This window comes from Antechinus flavipes, chromosome 2 (genome assembly GCF_016432865.1).
Source record: "Antechinus flavipes isolate AdamAnt ecotype Samford, QLD, Australia chromosome 2, AdamAnt_v2, whole genome shotgun sequence".
NCBI classification, from domain to species: domain Eukaryota; kingdom Metazoa; phylum Chordata; class Mammalia; order Dasyuromorphia; family Dasyuridae; genus Antechinus; species Antechinus flavipes.
Window position 1 is genome coordinate 463,707,515 of NC_067399.1, and position 20,643 is coordinate 463,728,157.

Genomic DNA, 20,643 nt, shown 5'->3' on the forward strand with positions numbered 1-20,643 from the left:
CTCTTTTGATTTTCCTGATAGGCCTATGAGGGAAGAAGAAGCATGGACTGAGTGAGAAACTGAGGATCAGAGAGAGAAAATGACTTAAGGCCACATAACTAGAAAGTGGAAGAACTAGGACTCAACCCCTGGGCGTCTAATTATAATTCCAGTACTTTTTGCATTAAACAAGTCTGAATCTAGTCCAGACTCTGCCACACTAGCTGTATAATCTTGGGCAACTTGTTTTTCTCTGAGCTTCAGTTCACTCTCTATAAAAGGGAGGATTGGATTAAGTGATCTATAACAACTCTATGGTTTCTGTGAGACTTCTATAGATTTTTTTTCAATGCCACCTAGCTCTTTATGCATGCAACTTATATTATATTCATTCATTCATAAAAATATTTATTTAGTTCCTTTTGGATGTCAAAGACTTAAGAACTGGAACTTACAGTTTAGTAGGAGGATAAGAAAGAATACACATAACTATTCCAAACAATATTCCATAATAAATACATCACAAAAGTATAAAGCAAGGTATTATACATAATATCTATCTAATAAGATTGTTGCGATGGACCAAACTTTCTATGTGTATTCACACACACACACACACACACATATATATATATATACATATGTGTGTGTGTGTGTGTGTGTTTTGCAAAACTCAAGACATTATTTAAATGTAAGCGTTATTACTAGTTTCTGGAAGGAGGAGGGGGAATCAGACAGAGAAGGCTTCCTGAAGGTGGAGATTACATCTTATAATTATGCAAGCATTTACTGCTAACTGCTTAAACTTTAAAGCTGAAGCCAGAGATTGTTCTATGCCTAGAGACAAAGGCTAAATAAAGATAAAATTCTTCTCTATTTGTGGTTCCTTTCACTAATAGATGTATTTTGTGAGGATGTTGATTGATTTAATCAATTTGTCTTAGTGATGATGTCTGTTTGTCCCCATACATCTGTCCACATCACTGCAGTGCTTTAAGACTATAAGATCTCAAAGGGAACAACATGCCTTTTAAACAGATGTGTCCATGTCTTCACTGTTCATCTGCCTTGGTTTCTATACTGATTAGTCTCAGGGAAGCAGAAGAAAAGACAAATCCCAAAGCTCAAGGCAAAGAACACTCCCTGGCTCTGATGTTAAAGTTGAGGCAGCTGACGGTATATGCTTGGATGATCAAATGATAACAGTGTATCATTTGCATAGACTGAAGACATTATTGCTGTCCAAAAGCAATTTCAGGTTTAAAATGCTCCACAGATGAGTCCCAAGAGCCAATTTTACATACAGGAGTGTTCAAGGCTTTTGAGTTTCTCCCATCTTTCAATCTGTCATCTAAGGAGTTTTATATAAGCAAGAAAATCCACCATATTCTCCCTAAACACTTGGCAGTAAGATGAGCTCATACTCTTTTATTCTCCTTCTGGGTTGATAAAGGGGTTCTTGGAGATGAGTGGTGTTTTGGCATTGGCCTTATATAAACTTTTTGAAAAGGACCTGAGTAGGCAGATATTCCTAAAGATCCAAAGGGCACATGGAAGTTTAAGGACCTCCCTCTCTTAAGATCTAAACCTGAAAGAGATATTTTAGGATCTCAGTTTTCTCATCTGTAAAATGATAAGACAGAATTAAGTGGAATCCAAGGTGACATTTATGTTTCGAATTCCTATGTCTTGGTGGTGCCTTGAATTTAGTGCTCTAAAACCAAATTCCTTATCTTTTCTTCTTAATCTGTATTTAATAGCCTGACCTCTTATAAGTCCTTAATAAAAGTTTTAACTTGATTTGACCTCCTTACCTTATTTCTATTAATGCTACCATTCTTTCAACCAATCTATCCCCCCTCAGATTCATTTTTGGTTCTTCTCTTTACTTCTTATGCTTAATCAATTAGTGAGTTCTGTTAATTCATCCGTTATACCCCATTCATTGTTTTTGCTCCATTCAGTTCCCCTACCTCAGTCTATACCCTTTCATGACTTATCTGAACAATTAAAATATTCTAACTGCTCTTAGCACCTTTAGTGTCTCCCCTTTATAATACTGATAGTTGCTGACTCTATCTCTCTTCATTGGTTGTCTTCTGTCATTAGCATTTCCTCCTTCTTTATCTCTGTCTCCTGGCATCCTTACTTCCTTAAAGATTGCTCCTATCTTCTACAAGAAGACCTTTCTTGATCTTCCATCTTTCCTCCCCAAATGCCCATTCGATTGTGGTACCTTCCCTTTAAGATTATCTGACATTTACCCTCCCCCCCCACACAGCCCTTTTATATACAGAGTTATTTATATGTTTTCTTTCCCACCAGAAGGTGAGTTTCTTGAAGATAGGCACTATTTTTGCCTTTTTTTGTATCCCACATAACACGATACTTCTAACATTGTAAGCATTTAACAAATGCTTGGTGGTTAACTTCCTAAAGCACAGGTATGATCTGCATAGCTAACTCTCCTGCTCAGAAACGTTCAGAGGCTCCCTACTTCCTACTGAATAAGCTATTTAAAAAGTCAGCCTTGACATGCAAGACCTTGGCATCTTCCTGTCTTTTCAGATCTGTTGCATACTATGGGCAAGTGACTTGCCCAGGGTCACACAGCTAGGAAGTGTTAAGTGTCTGAGGTCAAATTTGTACCCAGATCCTCCGACTTCAGGGTTGGTGCTATATCCATTGCGCCACCTACCTGCCCCATTATTGCACATTTCATTCCCTATACCTGGAATGTCTTGCCCTGCCACAATCCATTAATTTCTCTGCTGAAATCACACCCCTTCTTCAAGGACAAGCTATAATGCTACCTCCTCAAGGAAACTCACTTTGATTCTCCTAATCAGAAATGACCTTTTTCCTCTTGTATTTCTCATGGTAATTTGTTTATACTTTGCTTAGTTTTAGGATCAAATAATGTTTCCTATATAATATCCATGGCATCCGTGGGGAGCTTACCCCAATGTGGAAGGTTTGGGTGGTCTCCTGGTTTTGGGTATATTGCTATTGCAAAACACTAAAAAGAACCAGAGGAAGATTTTTAGTACATGGAAGGATTTTATACAGAGGATTCAGTGAAAGATATGGACATGAATTACATCAGATAAGAGGGTATGAAGGGTTTAAATTTACAGTGGTGAAGGGGTACCAAACACAAAGAGCTCACTGATCTATATAAATATGGTATCAATGTTATTTTAAGATAACTGTATATGGATGCATTCAAATTATATAGCTAAATCTGTTCTTTTCCAAGCAATGGTTGATAGGACATCAGTTCAAAAACACTGACTACTTCCCAGGGAGAGCTTTCAAAGCATGTCAGTATCCTCTTACCCCAGGTCTCAGCCAAAATGTGGCAGGATTCATTGACAGTTTAGACTTTGAGACCTTGTTGCTTAAATGGCTGACTCCATATTTTTCTTGTTCTAGTCCTCCCTAAGGTATCACAGTAATTTTGATTGCAAATTTTCAACATCATTAGTGATGATTCTGTATTTTGTTTAATTATCATGTCAATGTTCCCTGTACTGACTGCCAGTTAGCTGATAGGAGTTCTGCCTACCCTGCTCTTTGGGTTAATGGAGTATAAAAAGGAAAGTCTAACTGACCACTAGTATAAAGTCACTTTTTCTGACAGCTAGAAAATAGAAGTGTCAAACCCACAGCAGGAGCAATAATTTACCAAAGAGAATTCTCCACTTATTCTGTATCCATTATAACAAATCCCTTCCACTGACACCAAACAAGTATAGGCGATGCTAACATTTGTTACAGAGGCAACAATTGTGAGTAAGATGTGAGAAAAGATGTGAAACTGGGAGGCAGGAGATCTGAGTCATAGTACTAGTTGTGCTGCTGTATCTCTCTAATCATGGATAATTCATTTTTCTGGCTTCCATTTTCTCATCTGCAAAAGAAGGAGTTGGACTAAATCAGGGGTTCTTAGTCTGGAATCTATGAACTTCTTTTATAGTTTGATAACAATTTTTTAAAAATAAAATTGCTTTTCTTTGTGATCCTATAGATTTTTTTTATACATTTAAAAACATTATGAGAAGGGGTCTATGAACTTCATCAGAGTTTCAAAGAAGGGCCTATGACTATACAAAAAGTTAAGAACCCTGGGATTATATGATTTCTAAGGTTTCTTACAAATATTAAATGTAGAGTCCCATAAATAGTTGACATTCATAGAACTTTAAGTTGTGCAAAGCATTTTCCTTATTTCATAACCTTTAACCATTATAACTACTCTGGGAAGTACATAGCACGGGTGTTTTTATTCCCACCTTATAGAGAGGATACCTTGCCCAAGGTCTTAGGAACCTATGTCAGAAGATCACAAGACTAAGTTCTAGAAGAAATCTTAGAGTTATTCAGTCTACCCCTTATTTTGTAGCTAGGGAAATTAAGACTAAAGAAGGTCATGTACCTTGCCTAAGGATTTTTTACTCCAAATTTCTTTTTACTACATTACATTCCCCACTAAAGTGGTCAGGAAAGGTTTTGTGGAAGAAGTGGGACTTGGATTACCTTAAAGGATGGACAAAAGAACCTAGTGTATGGCTTCTAGACAAGGCTCACAGTAAAACAGGAGTGTGAATGAGGGAAAGTGGAAGCTGAATTTGGGAGGAATTGAGAAAAATTGGTTTGGTTAAAACAAAATTCACCTAAAGGAGTTATGAGAGATGATGTAAAGACAGGAGCAGTTAGGTGGTACAGGGATTAGGGAACTGGGCCTGGAGTCAAGGAAGACAACTTCCTGACTTCATATTTGTCCTCAGACACTTTCCAGCTGTGTGGTCCTGGATATGACGCTTAACCTCATTTGCCTCAGTATCCTCATCTGTAAAATGAGCTAGAGAAGGAAATGGCAACTCCAGTGCCTCTGCCAAGAAAATCCTGAAAGAGGTCATGAAAAGTCAGTCAGACATGATCAAAAAAGCACTAAATAGCATAAAGGTAGGGTGAGAGAAGATGCCTATATTAAGGGACATAATGTGTGGTATGAATTCTGAATTTGGAGTCAGAGAACTTGGGTTTGAAATTCTGAATTGCTTTATCTCTCTGGGGCCTCAGTTTTCTCATCTATAAAATGAGACAGAAGTACTAGAATTCTAGGCTACTTGAAGTTCTAAGCTCTATGATCTTAATAAGTGGCTTCTGTGATATTTCAGATTCTTTGAAAATAGCTAATACATATACAGTATATATGGCAGCTCTCTATCAACCAGAACAATTAACCTAATAGCAAATAACTAATCATGTTAGGGAAAAATATGTAGGAATAATTTCTGGCTTAAATCATAGGTCATAATGTGAAATCAGGGGAGGAGTTTTGTCATTTCTAATCATAATTTTCAAAGCCATAATGTATCACTATTCTGCCCCTTTAACAGTAACTTATTTCTCTTATGACCTATATTTTAACTAAATTTGACAGCCCTCTCATTCCACCCAACTTTGTCTCAACTCCAAGCTTTTTACTTAGCTAAGCTGTTACCAATGCTAGACTTGCTTTCCCCTGCCATAACTAGGCCTCCTCATATTCTACATATTCTCTAAGATCAAATTAAAATGTCACCTCTGCCAGGAAGTCTTCCTCAATATTCCCAAGTTAAAAATAATTCTTCCCTCCTGTGAGCACATAATGTTATTGATTTACACCTCTCTCATATCTTAGCCCAAATACTCACTATTTGTATGGCTCATTATTCTGTGCCTCAATCTTTCTATAAGTAAAATCAAGATAATTAGCTTTGTACCATATCTACCTCAGAGTACTATTGGGAAAAATAGCTTTAAAACCCCATAGAATTGTGAATTATTATTGTAATTATTTGTGTATGAGTTATACTTGTGCTACTGGTACTGAGTTCTAGAAAGGAAGGGATAATGTATTACTTAATTTTTATATCACTCCCAGGACCCAGTTCTGCACATAATAGGAACTTTATAAATGTTTGTTGAAGTTGAAGTTCTTTTGTTGGGCCTGTAAAGAAAGCTTTGAGACCCATATAGATTTCTAACTTAGTAAGTGATTCATGCAGAGAACTTGTTGGCAAGGGAACTATATTCAGTATTGCACTGAATTATGATAAGTCAAAATGTAGGAATCACATGCAAGTATATTAAAAGCTTTCCTGCTTCTGAACCTCTCTTGCTTGCTAGTAGACATTGCCATCTGGCTTTAAAAGACACTACTTTTGGCAGAATATTTTAATGTTGATCTGGATGTAGGTATATCTGCAAGAGGTACATCTGTAGATACAATCTGCAAGAGAGATTGTTTGAAAATGTTGGACCTTTCCAAATGGTTGTTCTATAGGCTTCTTAAACTCCACATAACCAGAACTCATTTTCTTTTTCCTGAAATGCACCCTACCTCTCAACTTTTCTTTTCTGTTAAGGATACCACCATTTTTCCATACAGATATGTCATCTCAGAATCATCTTCAATTCCACTTTCCCTTCATTCAGTTGATAAAAGAATCATCAAATCTTATCAATTCTATCTCCTTAACTTTTCTATATCCATGCCTTCTCTCCACTTACATGAAGTTCAGGCTCTCTCATAATCTCTTATCTGGATTATTTTAAGTCTTCCAATTTTTTTTTCTGGCTCAGGGTTGTCTCCCTTATCATCCATCCTCCATACAGCTGACAAAGTAGTTTTCTTAAATCAAAGATTTGCTCATAATGTTTGCCTATTCAATAAACTCCAATGATCCTATTAGGAGCATTTACAAACTTCTCTGTTTGGCATTTAAAACCATTCACAAGATAATGCCAACCTAACTTTCTAGCCTAATCATATCCTACCATCCCCCTTCACACAAGCTTTAGTTTTTTCAGCCAATTGTTTTTTTTTTCCCCTGTCCCTCACAAACAACATTTTATTATTTCTTTGCCTTTGTTAAAGAGATTATATGTCCATGCCTGGATTTTATGCTCTTCTTATCTTTAGTTTCTTCAAAGCTCAGCTCAAGTCTTATTCTCTCTATGAGCCCCTTCTCAATTCCCCAGTTGCTAGCATTTCTTCATCACATTACTCTGCATTTACCTTGTATATATAAAATAAGCCTTTATCTCTCCTGATAAAAAAGAAGGTATTTGAGGACAGGAACTATTTCATTTTTTTTGTCTTTTTTATTCCTAGTATCTATCCCTACCCCTAATACCTGCTATGTACTAAATAAGTGCTTGTTAACTGATTGAATAGCATATCAGAAAAAGCACTGGATTGGAAGAAAGCAAGCCAAGCAACTAGTAATGACTACACCACATATGAAAAGTTGTATGGAATCACTGCTTTGTGGCTGCAGTTTTTACACTTTACACTCACACTTTTTACACAATTTACACTTATAAGTTGAAAAACTTGAACTAGCTGATCTTTGATATCCTTTCCTATACTAACATTTTGAAATGTTCTTTCTTTAATGTTCAATGTTCTAAAATCCTTTGTTTTAAAGGTCCCTTTTAGCTTTAATATTTTATGATTCAAAATTTTACATCTAATTAGTAAAGCTGGAGGAAAGGAAATTATATTAAATGTTAAATTTAATAAAACTGTAAGATGTCATTAGTTTAGAGAGATAAACAAATATCTGTATGACTATTAGAATCTTTTTGTTAAGACAACAAATGGTACAGGCAAGGAAGGTAAATGGGTTTAAAAGTTCTTTGTAAGAACTGGGGCTAAGAGGTTGGAGGGGCATAATGAATTGGAGGTTCAATGCTAAGTTCTAAGACCAGATTTAGGAAAACCTGAGTTCAAATCTAAGCTCAGACACTTACTAGTTATATGATCCTAAACAGAAGTTAAATAATTTCTGTTTGTCTTAAACTACCTTTGAAAGAAATGACAATCACTCCAGAATCTCTGCCAAGAAAACTCCATGGACAATAAAATTCATGAGATCATGACCAGTCAGACAACAGCTAATACTACTAAACAACAGCAAACATGAATTGCACAGTTTGTCCTCAAATTAATAATTTTAACAGAAAGAAAAGACTAAAAGGCATTTTTCCTCAAAAGAAGATATCAAAACAGATTTCTGAATCTGGAAAAAACAAACAAACAAACAAAAAAAACCAATTCTGTTCACTCTAGCAAATTTTAAGAAGGATGCTTGATAAATGACAGTGTGTTCAGTTCTTATATACCTATTGAGAGGCAAATATAAAAATATGCCTTATGGACCTAAGTCTAGACAAGAGAGAGACACTTCATTATTTCTCATTTTATTGGTAGAGAAGAAAAATATAATATGGCCAGGCTGACATTAGCATAATTCACTAGTAAAGTTGCTGAGCTATGCAACACATTACAAGAGATGGACATTGGAAATAAATTAAATTGGAATTTTTTTTTTGCTTTGTACTTTAGCAGTTGTCAGAAAGATGGTACAGACAGAAATATGGTTTATCTACCATTGATCTGAGGCAGTATGGGACTAACAAGGAAGGGAAGGAGAAAACCTGGATCCAGGTACCAGCTTTGCCAGCTACTAATGTGATAGCTTGCTTCACACCTCTATGCATCTTCATTTCCTTATCTCTAACATGAGATCTCTTCAAGTCCCTTTTCCAGCCATAACAGTCTATGATTCTGTATCTTGGCTCTAGCACTTAAGAGCTATGTGGCTATAGACAAGAAGTCATGGCACTTCAGATTCCCTCAATAGCTATGTGACCACAAGCAAATCAGAGCACATCAGTTTCTATCTGTAAAATAGAGATGATACTTCTTTTACCTACACCTCACGAGGCTGTTGGGAAGATCCGGCTTTGTAAATAGTAAAGCACCATAGATATTTCAAACTATTATTACCTAAGATAGTAACTATCCATCTCTTATGCTATTGATAGGTATTTAAGAGGGCTTCTTAAACTTTTTCCACTCATGACCCCTTTTCATCCAAGAAATCTTTATGTGACCCCAGGTATATGAATATATAAAATAGGTATACAAATCAAACATCTTCTGATAATAAAACATAACTTCATGACTCTATATTCAGTTTATGAGATGCTAATAAAACATAACTTCATGACTCTACATTCTGTTATGAAATGCCATCTGGGGTTGCCAGCTGGGGGTTAGATGACCCTTGAGATCCTTTTTTATCTTCATGATTCTATGATTTTATTTAGACTGCCAGTTGCATATCTTTTGTCACTTTCCCGGCACAATATTCAGTTGGAATCTAAATATTTGAGTAAATATTGTTTATAATGAAAAGGAATATAAGTAATAAAAAATATAGCAGGAACAACTACTTGTTATTAAATTCTCTACATAAATAGTAGAGGAAGGATTTTTTAATATAGAGCTGTTAAGATTTCTTGGTATAATTTGAAAATAAAATTTATTAATAACAAAATATTTTCTGCATTTTTTTCTTGTGGATTCTTAATCACTACTTTGTAGAGGAAGAAATGTTTTTTTTTTTTCTGAATATTTCCCTCTGCTGATTCCATCTATTCTCCACCTGAAGACATCATTCTTAATTCTCTTCTTTATGATCATTTCTACTAACAAATGTGTGACCACAGACTGGAATGATGACTGCAGGAACTAATAGATTCTTGAGGAACAAAAATCAGATTTTCATGCAAATGGCTTTAATTATAGAGGAAACAAAAGAATGAAAAATCAGAAAGTATATCATGTATGCACATATTTGAAGCTATAGCTCCCAACTAGATCCAGGCTGGCTAACATTTTCCAAAAATTGCATATTCTCATTTGGAGGTCATTTAGTCTAAATAGTATCTGATCAAAAATCTTGCCTGCAATATCTCTGAGAAATGATCATCCTGCTTCTGTTTGTTAGCCTCTAGTAATACGGAATTCACTACCTTTAAAGGCAGAATATTCCATTATGGAGAACTCTGATTATTGATAAGTTATTCATGACATGGGAACCTAAACACCTCTCTGCAATTTCCAACTCTTGGCCCTAGTTTTGCCTTTTGGGGCCAAGAATAATATTTTCTACAAAATATTCCTTTAAATATATGATGTGAATGATTATACAATACATATTTACTAAGATCCTTTTATATTCAAATGTCTAGCACTATCCCAGGCACTGAGAATAGACTAACAAAAACACAACAGTCTCTTGTCCTGGAGGAGATTACAGGGCTTGGTTTGTGGGAGAGGGTATTAGAGATGATATGACCACATATAAATATAATACTGAATACCTTGAAAATCTGAGGACAAATCAGAGGAAATAAGTGGAGGAGATATTATCTGAGCTGAGCCTGTAGGACAGACAATGATTCTATGAGTTAGCTATAAGGAATGAGTGGATTCCAGACAAGGGAAATGGACTGTGTAAATATGATGATGCAAGAGCTAGAGGTAGAAGTTCAGGAAACAGGTAGCCATCAAATCTGGCTAAAATATAGGTCTATGAAAAGGAATAGTATGAAACAAAACTGAAAGCTGATTGTGAAGGATGACAGGCTGAGGAATTTGTATTTTATCATAAAGGCAATATAAAGAATTCATTGAAGGTTTTTGAGTAAGGGTCAATGACAAAGTCAATCTCCTTTTCTCCAGAATAGGCCCAATCCCCTCAATTAATTTTCATCATAAAGTTGCTAGTACTTCCTCTGTCCGAATTCTAGTTTCTTAATTTTTTTCCTAAAATGGGATTATTAAAATGTGGCATTGAAAATAATGCCCCATTGTCCCATACTATGCTGTCATCACTCAGGTTACCTCTGTGTATTCCTGTGTGGAACCTGGTCTTTACTTCTGGATCACTTGGCTTTGATAGATTGGCTTTTATATTTTCTTAATGCTACTCCCCCTACCTTTTCCAGCTTTGTCTTTGCCTTTCCTCATTAGAAAGCAAAGTCTTTGAGAACAGAGACATATTCTTTGTTTGTATTTATACCGGCAGAGCTTAATACAGTCCCTGCTATTTAGTAAATGTAGTCTGATCAGGGCAGAGAATAATAGGACTATAACATTCCTGGATCTATTGGAATCTGCCTAATATATTGAAATATACACATGGATATGGGATTTCACCAATTCAGGAGTTCCCTGCAAGGATGCAGATTTCAACTTATCCATGCCAGGTCCTCCTGCATCTTTTTCCCAAGTTCACCATAGGGGACTCACCTACCCTTTCTTGTTTTCTCCTGACAGCACAAGGATTCTGGTAGAGCTGCCTACATGGCCACCTGCCTTTACTTGCTCTTGCCCCATGTTCAAGCCTATCTCCTTTCCCTCCTATACAGTGCCTGGGCAGCCTTCTTTACTCCTCACTATTAGTGCAGCCCAATATCACATTAACTTTTTGAACTATCACCTTTCCATTAGGACAGTTTTCACCTTAGTCCCCTTTCTGGGGCCATTGTCTTATGCCCTGATGTAAAAGACCATTAGTAGTAGTAATTCTTCTCATATGAGATTTCCTTTGTCCCAGATTTAGCATGTTAAATTTAAGTGTTAATAGGATCAGTAGTTTAAAACTGGGAGATAATGTGTTCAAAGTCTTTAGTTTTATAATAAACAGTAGTGAATTCACTTGACCATGTTTATACAAATAATAAAAAAATCAATAGCAAAGCAAGGATTCAAATCCAGGCCCTTCAATTCTAAATCCAGTATTCTCTTCATTATACCATGCTTCCCCCCACACAAAGTTTCTTCCCTTTCACTCTGAATATTCTATGTTTTAACTTTCTAAGGTCTCTAATTTTTCCTTTACTTACTACCTTCTACTGTGTCTTATAAAAATTGCAACAACAATTATTGGTGAATAATAATTATAATATAGAATAGTAATATTGTTATGGGATAATAATTATAGAAATTTATAGATTTTTATATTTTGGAAAGTTCTTTACATCTGTTATCTATTTTGAATTGACTTTCAACTGAAATTCTAAGAGGTTAAATAAGTAATTCCAAGTCTACCAGTATATCTATTCTCTATCTTTTTGTTATAAGGAATTAAAAAACAATTAGGATCCCTGCTACATTTAGCTCTTAACAAATATTATGTGCCCATATTCTTAACTGATAGCCCTGATGTCTCTTCTGGGCCTGAATTGTTGAAGGCTACATGGCAGGGGATGTAATCTCTGGTAGGTTTTCCTAAGCAGGAAAAGTTTTAAGGACCTTTCCAATGATAGACTTTTTGTTTGCCATCTATGGCCCATCCAATCTAAATTTAGAAAGAATTTATGGCCAGAAGTTTGGCCACGTCATGATTATTTTTTAAAATCAAAGCAATTCACAAAGGGCATTTTCAATGAAGTAAGTTGCAATTTTTATTGGAATAGGAAAATCCTACAGTAATACAATTATCTGTGGATACCTCTAACTCTAGATGTTCAAAATGGAACTCAGTTTTTGTCTTTAAATCTAACTTTTCTCCTGTAGAGGGTACTACCAATCTCTAAGTCATTCTGGCTGATAGCTTTAAAATCATTCATCTTTGACTTCTATGTGTCCCCCACTACTTATATTCAATCACTTGTCATATCATGCTATTTCTATTTCTACAATATGTCTTGCAACATCGCATCTTCTCCAGTCACACTTCTACCACCCTGATTCAGACCCTCATAGTCTGTTGTTTAATCTATTATTAAAACTGCCTAACTCATCTCCCCACTTCCAAACTCTTCCTTCTTGTAGTTCATCTTCTGCACATCTGTCAAAAGTCATTTTCCTCAGGCACAGGTCTGATTATTTCATTCTTTTGTTCAAAAAACCCTCAATAGTTTTTTCTACTGCCTAGAAGATAATTCCAAACTCCTTAGTCTGACCTTTGGACACTCAACAAACTCTAGATTTGCAGCATACTATTTCTCTTTAGGAAGTCTACATTCCTATCAAACATAACTCCTAGTTGCTTTCCCAAGCTGACACTCCTTTTTACACCTATGTCTATTCCCATGCCTGGAGTACACTCCCTTAGAATCTCAGACTCTTTTGATATTTGGCCATTGCTCAGGCAAAGCTTCCTCAAATCCTCCCAGCTAATATAATTGTCACTGCACTATTCCTATATATGTTTCCCATAATATTCTCAAAATAGGATGTAAGCTTTATTTCATTCCTGTTTATGTCTTCTGTTCATCATAAGCTTTTGATCAATGTTTGCCCAACTGAAATGAAATCACAGATACATGAAATATTGAAGTAAACAATACATACATGTAGGCATATAAAAACATTCTTTTAGAAGTAGAAAAGATTAATACAACCCTTTCATTTGATGAATAAAAAAACTACAACCCAGAAAGGAGAAATGACTTGCTTAAAGATGGTAAACTGTGAGAACTGAAGGGAGATGACAGATGTAAATACCACAGTTGTTATTATACATACGGATAGAGGACCTAGACCTATTATTTCATTAAAATATCAGGAGGGAAAACTTCCCCTCTACCAGGGAAGGTTGTCACTTTTTTCAGCAATTTATAGTCTTAGAGAATGGCCTAGAACACAAAGAAATTATGTGACTTGCCTAGGGTCACATAGCTAGTGTTTGCTAGAGGTGGGACTGGAGCCCAGCTCTCCTTGGTTCAGAGATCAGCTGTCTCCCATAGTATGCTATTTTTCAATGCAGCTATGATTTATCTTTAAAGTCGAGCAAAAGTATTCAATCTTTTATCTTTCCTCCATTTATCTTCCTTTCAGAGGAAATATAAATAGATGTACAACATACTTCCACATACATATATACATATACACATTTATACACGTATATGCATGAATATTTGTGTACATATATACATATGATTCGCTTGGAGAGTCAAAAGAGAATAATTCATGACTTAGAGAAAACCTAGAGAGAAGATCACTTTTTAGGTGTTTAACTCAGACCAAATCATTTCAACTCCCTGAGCCCTGATCACTTCTCATTTATAAGATAGATCACTTACTTCACAGGGAATTTCAAGGACCAAAGATCCTTGCTTTATTACAAAAAAGTGCTTTATTAATGAGCTTATTAGATTTAGGGAAAGGTGATAATCATAATATTAGTCTAAATTTGAACCCTCAGAAAATATGTCACTGAAACCCCTCATTTGATAGGTGAAGGAAATGAGGCCAATAAGTTTAAGTGACTGCTTCAAGGTCTCAAAAGTAACAATTGTTAGAGATAGTCTGATCTGATTCTATAGTCAAACTGGGCAACATGTAAGTTCTGCAATTTATCAGAGACACACTGGGATATTCCACATATGGTTTAAGAAAATAAGAGTAAATTTTGACCTTACCAACCTTATGAAGGTGCGGAACCCTGTTGGTCCCAACCTTGTTGTCCCCTTTATCCCAAGGAATCGGATAAATAGATTAGCCATCCTGTCCACCAAGCGCAAATAGTTGAATTGCTTTGCATACTTTGGGAATACTTGCTTGAGACAGATCGAGGGTAAGCTGGCTTCATTGTTCATATGAGCCTCTGCATCAAAAATATCTGCTTCATCTGTTCTGGATTCTTCTCTCATTCCTGATATTTTATTACATTGTTCAGATCTGAAATACATCAAAAACAAACAAACAGAACTTCTTTTATTGAATTTACTAGACGACAGATGAGAAAATAAGTATTGGGACTGGAAGAAATCTAAAAGCACTAAACACTAAAGCTAGAAGGGACTCTTAAAAATTTTAAATGTTAGAACTAGAAAAGATCTTAAGATTGTAGAAAGTTATAATATAGAATAAGGAAAATCATGTATCTACTTCAATAGAAATATCTACTTCAATTTCTTTCTTTTAAAGACAAGTAAATTAAGGTTTCTAAAAGTGAAGATCACACAGCTACTTACCACAGTCTAATCAATACTTGAATCTAGGTTAACTGATGCCAAATATAATATTTTCAATCTAACCTTCACTTGATCACAACTACAATTATTAGGAGCATAATAATTGTACAACTGAAGTAGAAACATGTAATTGGGAAGAAAACAGTTCTATCAACAATGTGAGAAGAAAGAAATGTTACTTAGAACCACAATTGATTTTGTTCTTGATATTTTTGTTTTACTTTGACTTCACAAAGAAACCACATAAATTGCCCACCTTTGTATGACTTTTTAATTTTAAAGGAAAAAAGTATTCATGTCATATTTCAGTTAGATATTTATGAAATAATTAAATTCTGATGAGTGGAAAGAGAAGGATTGGGAGTCAAGGGACTGGCTCTGCTGCTAATTTACAGTGTGACAAATTACTCCATTGCCCTGGATCTCAGTTTCCTTCTCTGTAAAATAAGAAAGTGAATTATATGTTCTCTAGCCAGATCTCTTTCAACTTCAATAATAAAAGGTAACATTTATACAGCACTTTAAAGGAAAAGCATTTTACATTTGATTTATTTGAGCCTCACAACAACCATGTGGAGTAGGTACTACTTTTGTTTCCCTTTTACAGATAAAGAAACTGAGATTGAGTCAATTGACTCCCCCAGAATCATATCTAATATTCTATTAATTCTACTCAATCCAAGCTGACAAAATGATGAGATAATTTGTTTTTTGTTTATAATATAGCTCACAGCATTCCAGAGTTCACCATAAAAAGAGAATAGCACCTCTGGCCATTCAATTCTATGCCCAAATCTTGCCAGCTGAGATTAATCGTAATATGATTGACAGACACAAGTCTCCTCCCCATACTCACACACACAAAAAGTCAAACAAAATGTATATCATTATCTTTTATACTCAACTGTCTTCAGACATTTCAAAATTATTGCTCAAGAAAGTAACCAAGTTTTAAATCTGGGGAAGGCATAGGAGAACCTTAGTCATTTACTTTTTTTCAGAAGAGTAAAAGGTCAAATAGTTGGGAAACATCCTCAGATACAGAGGATATCATAAACTCTAATTGGTTGGAACTTCATCAAAACTCAGCATACCAATGAATAATTCATTGATCTTTCTTACAGTTAGGTCATTTTAAAGGAAATAGTCTATGAATAGCACAGTTGGATTTCTCTCTCTGTTTTTCTCTTTTGATTGCCATGACATTGAAACCAGTGAGTCTTTTAACCAAAAAAAAAAAAAACAAAAAAAAAACAAAACCCTTTAACCAAGGAATCTTAGTAATATAGAATCTTGGAGAATTTCTTCTACAATGTTTTGATGCCTGGCTATTCAAACCATTTCTTGAACATTTTCAGTGATTGCAAGAATTCTAAAAGTTAGGTCCTAGGGATTGAAAACAAAAATCAAACATTCCTGGCCTTGAGCAACAACGAAAGAGCAACTTATATTGATTTTACTTTTGCCTATGGTGGGAGAAGGATGTGGGAAAAGTAAAGGAAGAGAGAAGGATTTAAATCGAATTAGAAAGAGATGGGACAGAGATTGGATTTGGATGAGGATAAAATTGAGAGAATTTGGGGATAAATTCAAGGAAGACTCAACCTGATAAAACAAAAGGATTGAGAAATAAAAATCTGCAGAGAAGCACTCAAGGAAAAAATACTTGACAAGAATAGTAAGAAAAACCAAGCAAAACCAACTGGTAAGTAAAACAAGTTAGTGAATGATTAAGAGGTTAGGAAGAGAAGGAAAAAGAAGTAGAATGTAGTTCTACAGCTATAGAAGGATAAAAAGTTGGATATGGGTGTCAAATAAAGGTATTAAAAAAAAAACTATAGTATCCTTAAGATGATGTTTAGGAAACAAAGAATAAAATTCTATAAGCAGTTTAACATATACAGCTAACAATAACAATCAACATGAAAACCAGGCAGAATTTTGCAATAATTTGAAGAATATGTATGTTTTATCACAACCATGTCACTGATACCTATGTTGAAGGAGGCCAGGAATAACTTCTTCACATTTCAGGTTATCAAGGAAATTAATCATCTGCAAACATTAAGTATCTACTATGTATTAAATATTATGCGAGGTGCTGAATACACAAAGACAAAAATAAAATAGTCCTTGTCCTTCCTATCAATTAAGTATTAGAGAGAGAGAGAGCTATGAAGAAATGGATAATCTGAAATGAGAAAAGGATAAAATGACTTGTCAAGAGTTTAGAAAGCAGAATAGACACCTATCAGATTGACAGGGATGACAAAAAATGGTAAATATTGGAAGGGCTAGGAAGACAGGCATATTTATGTATGAGGAAGAAAGAAAGAAGGAAGGGAAGAAGGGAAGGAGGGAGAAAAGAAAAAAGAAAGAAAGAAAGAAAGAAAGAAAGAAAGAAAGAAAGAAAGAAAGAAAGAAAGAAAGAAAGAAAGAAAAAAGAAAGACAAAGAAAAAAGGAAAGGGAGGAAGGAATGGAGGAAGATAAGGAAGGAAAGAAAGAAAGAGAGGGAAGGAGGGAAGGAGAAAGAAAGAAAAAAGAAAGGAAATAGTGATTGATTTGGGAAAATACTTTTTGAAAATGGAACTTGGACTTCTAGTTTAGAGAAATGACAGGCTTTTAACCATGGCTGGTTTGCATCTAACAAAAGATGGTAAAAATGTATTTGCTTGGACTTACACATTTAATAAAAGGAACATGAGGCATATGGGGAAAAGAGGATAAAATTGCCTTTGTATGATTATGAGGTAGAAATCATAAAGAATAAATGAAATTCCTATCTGGAATAATGGTCTGGGTGGAACTACTTTATTAGTAAGAAAGAGAAGCTTTGGGTAGACAAGATGAAAATAATTGAGAAATAACAGAAAGCTAAGCTACTCTTTATCTATCCTGCTTCTGATTTTTCTGCCAATCAAAATGACCTTTGTATTGGAAATGACTGAACAAACATAGAGGATGCTACTATATGGATAGAAAATCTACTCTTGGCACTTTGCCAAGTATAGTAGAAAAAAGTTGATGTCCAAGATAGCTAAGGAGAGGGTAAGAGACTATAGTTTTTCTTTAAAAATTCAAGTCACCTGGCGAAAGAATAGGCAGATGTGACTTACAACCTACTGTCAGCAATAGTTGAAAAATCACAGAAAGCAGGAGAAGTACCACAATATTGTCCTGATTTTCCAAAAAAAAAAAAAACAACAAAAAAACAAACAAACAAAAAGGAGGAGTATAAAACGTTTCCTGGGCACTTTTAGAATGGATCATTAAAGGAAAGGTGGAATAGTGAACAATCAGAAAAGGAAGCTATAATTAAAAACAACAGCAAGAGCATAGATTCCAGGTCAAGTGACCAAGATGGAGTACTAGACATTTTTCTCCAGTCCCCATTAACTCCCAGAAAAAAACCAAAACCAACAACTCCCACACCTCTGCCAAAAATAGCAAACAGAAAACTAACTGAGGAATTATATACCAAAGATAAAGCAATTACACCTATTTCCATAGAACAAAGAAGAAGCCCAATAAGGTAACAGCCTATTGAATTAACAGTAGTAAATCCCAAACTTTAGCACCCTCACTCAATACCTTCTCCTCCATGGGCTTTCGCAAGCCAGTACAACACCCAAACCAACCCCACTGGTTAAGGCTTTGCGACTCACTCATGAATTTTCTTCCTATAGCACACCATATCCCCTTAGGGCTCCCCATATTATCCTGTTCCAAAAAAATCAGATAAAAACTCTGCCCTGGTACAGGAGATGGAAAAGAAGATATTGGGGGTGAAGAGGGAGAGAAAAGTAGATTTCTCGATGCCTGAGGCCACTGTTAGATTAGAGAACTCCAAGGTAGCAGAAATTCTGTCCAGAAAACTGATGCTATCTTCCACCAGCAAGCAAAAATCTCAGTTCATTGCTTCTATACTTTAAACTCCAAGATACATGGTGTTGAAATTTAACAACTAATGACCAACAACAAATTCTGCTATTGACCAAGGAAAATATTCAAATATATCAAATAAATAATTCAATTATAAAAGAAATTGAGTTTAAATAACACAAAGCTATTCTACACTCACCAGAAACTACAAAAATAAATGAAATATGTTCTGAAAAGGAAAGGAACTCAAAATGACACACCCTTAATAATCAACTTAATAATTAATTAATAAAGATGGGCATTTAATAAAAGATGTATTTAAAACATTACTTTAGAAAAAGATAAGTAGACTATTCAATACAAAGTAAATATAACTACTAATGAAGGAAAAAGTAAGTTACCCTATCTCTAGACACTTTTTTAAAAGAAAAAAAAAAAGAGTTGTCTAATTAGGTTAAATAACACAGAGGGGCTATTAAGGTATTTGTTTCTGAAAGTATATAAGGAGATAAAGACAGCAGTAGAATTTAAGAGACATGAGAACAGAGTAGTCCTAAAAACATCCGACTAAATCCCATAATCCACCCCCAAACATGAATCATTGTACTTTTGGAAGACTAAATTGTAAAATAAGATGGCATATAAAAAGATAGAGAAGAGTTAGAAGATAGAACAATGAAGAATATATTGCGTCTGTAATTTCAGTAAGAAAAGCTACAAGAGGATTGGTAGAATGGCAAACTGATAAAGGAATGAAATTTAAAGAAAGCTTAACTCAATGGAGAAGGAGGTTACACTAAAAATTACTGTTATAGAGAGAGAAGTATATTCTGTAATGGGAGATGGGCACCTTACAATATTTCTAATATCTGAACAAAATAATACAAAATTTTAACACCAAAGAATTATAAAGAACAAGCTTTGCCCAAGGAAGAATAAATAAAAAGGCATCTCAACCTACTTCCCACTCTTTTATAGAGGGGTCTATGAATGTGGAACATTTTGTATAAGGTCAGATTTTTTTTATATGTTTTACTGAATTTTATCCCCTTTTTTCCTCTTTTTTTTCAAAAGTATTTGTTATAATTTGTAATTTTTGAAGAGGAAGGGATACAAGGGGAAATTTAGTGATATAAAACCAAAATATTATAGCTTCATTAAAAACAAGGTTATGCTATATTACCCTCATTTCCTTTTTTGGTAAGGTTAATAAACAGATACTATACAGAAGTGCTGGAGACATGGCAAAATATTTAAAATTATTATACTATTCTATTAAAAGAAGATGTTTATAAGTATATTAATTATAGAGGGATTTAGGACTGGACAAATGGCAAGGCTCTAAGAATAGTCAGTAATATTCAATTCCAAATTTGCAAAAAATCTACACTGAAGCACTCCAAAGATCTGTATTTGGTCCTGTGCTAGTAAGTCCTATTTAAAAAAATAAGCAAAGATGTCATGTTCATCAAAGACATCAAGCTAGGAGGGATAGCTAACACACTGATGTCAGAGACTAGAGCATAGGTACTTTCATAAGGATAAATATAAACTTAAGACTTGGCTTTTAAAAATCAGCTATATAAATACAGGATTAGAGAGGCATAGTAAGACAAGCTTATCTGGAAAAAATCTTTGGGTTTTTCATGGATTGGATGCTAAATATTAGTCAACAATTTGATGTGGAAGTTTAAAAAAATCTAACATGACATTGCTGCATTGAGAGATGAATGAAAAGAGAAAAAGAGAGAAAGAGAGAGAGAAAAGAAAGAAAGAAGAAAGAAAGAAGAAAGAAAGAAAGAAAGAAAGAAAGAAAGAAAGAAAGAAAAAGAAAGAAAGAAAGAAAGAAAGAAAAACAACGAAGCAAGGAAGGAAGGAAGGAAGGAAGGAAGGAAGGGAGGAAGGAAATGAGGGAAAGAGAAGAAGAAAGGGAGAGAGGGAAGAGGAAG

At 34.7% G+C, this 20,643-nt stretch overlaps 1 protein-coding gene across 5 annotated transcripts in view; it reads right to left on the reverse strand.

Moving 5' to 3' along the window:
• The window catches only part of TTLL11 (tubulin tyrosine ligase like 11), a 274,372-nt gene that overhangs the window by 43,179 nt on the left and 210,550 nt on the right, over positions 1 to 20,643 (reverse strand). For all 5 annotated transcript variants that reach the window (XM_051979567.1, XM_051979566.1, XM_051979571.1 and 2 more), the window contains one exon: positions 14,261 to 14,515. In XM_051979567.1, the coding sequence (XP_051835527.1) occupies positions 14,261 to 14,515 (255 nt within the window). The remainder of the gene's footprint in view (positions 1 to 14,260; positions 14,516 to 20,643) is intronic.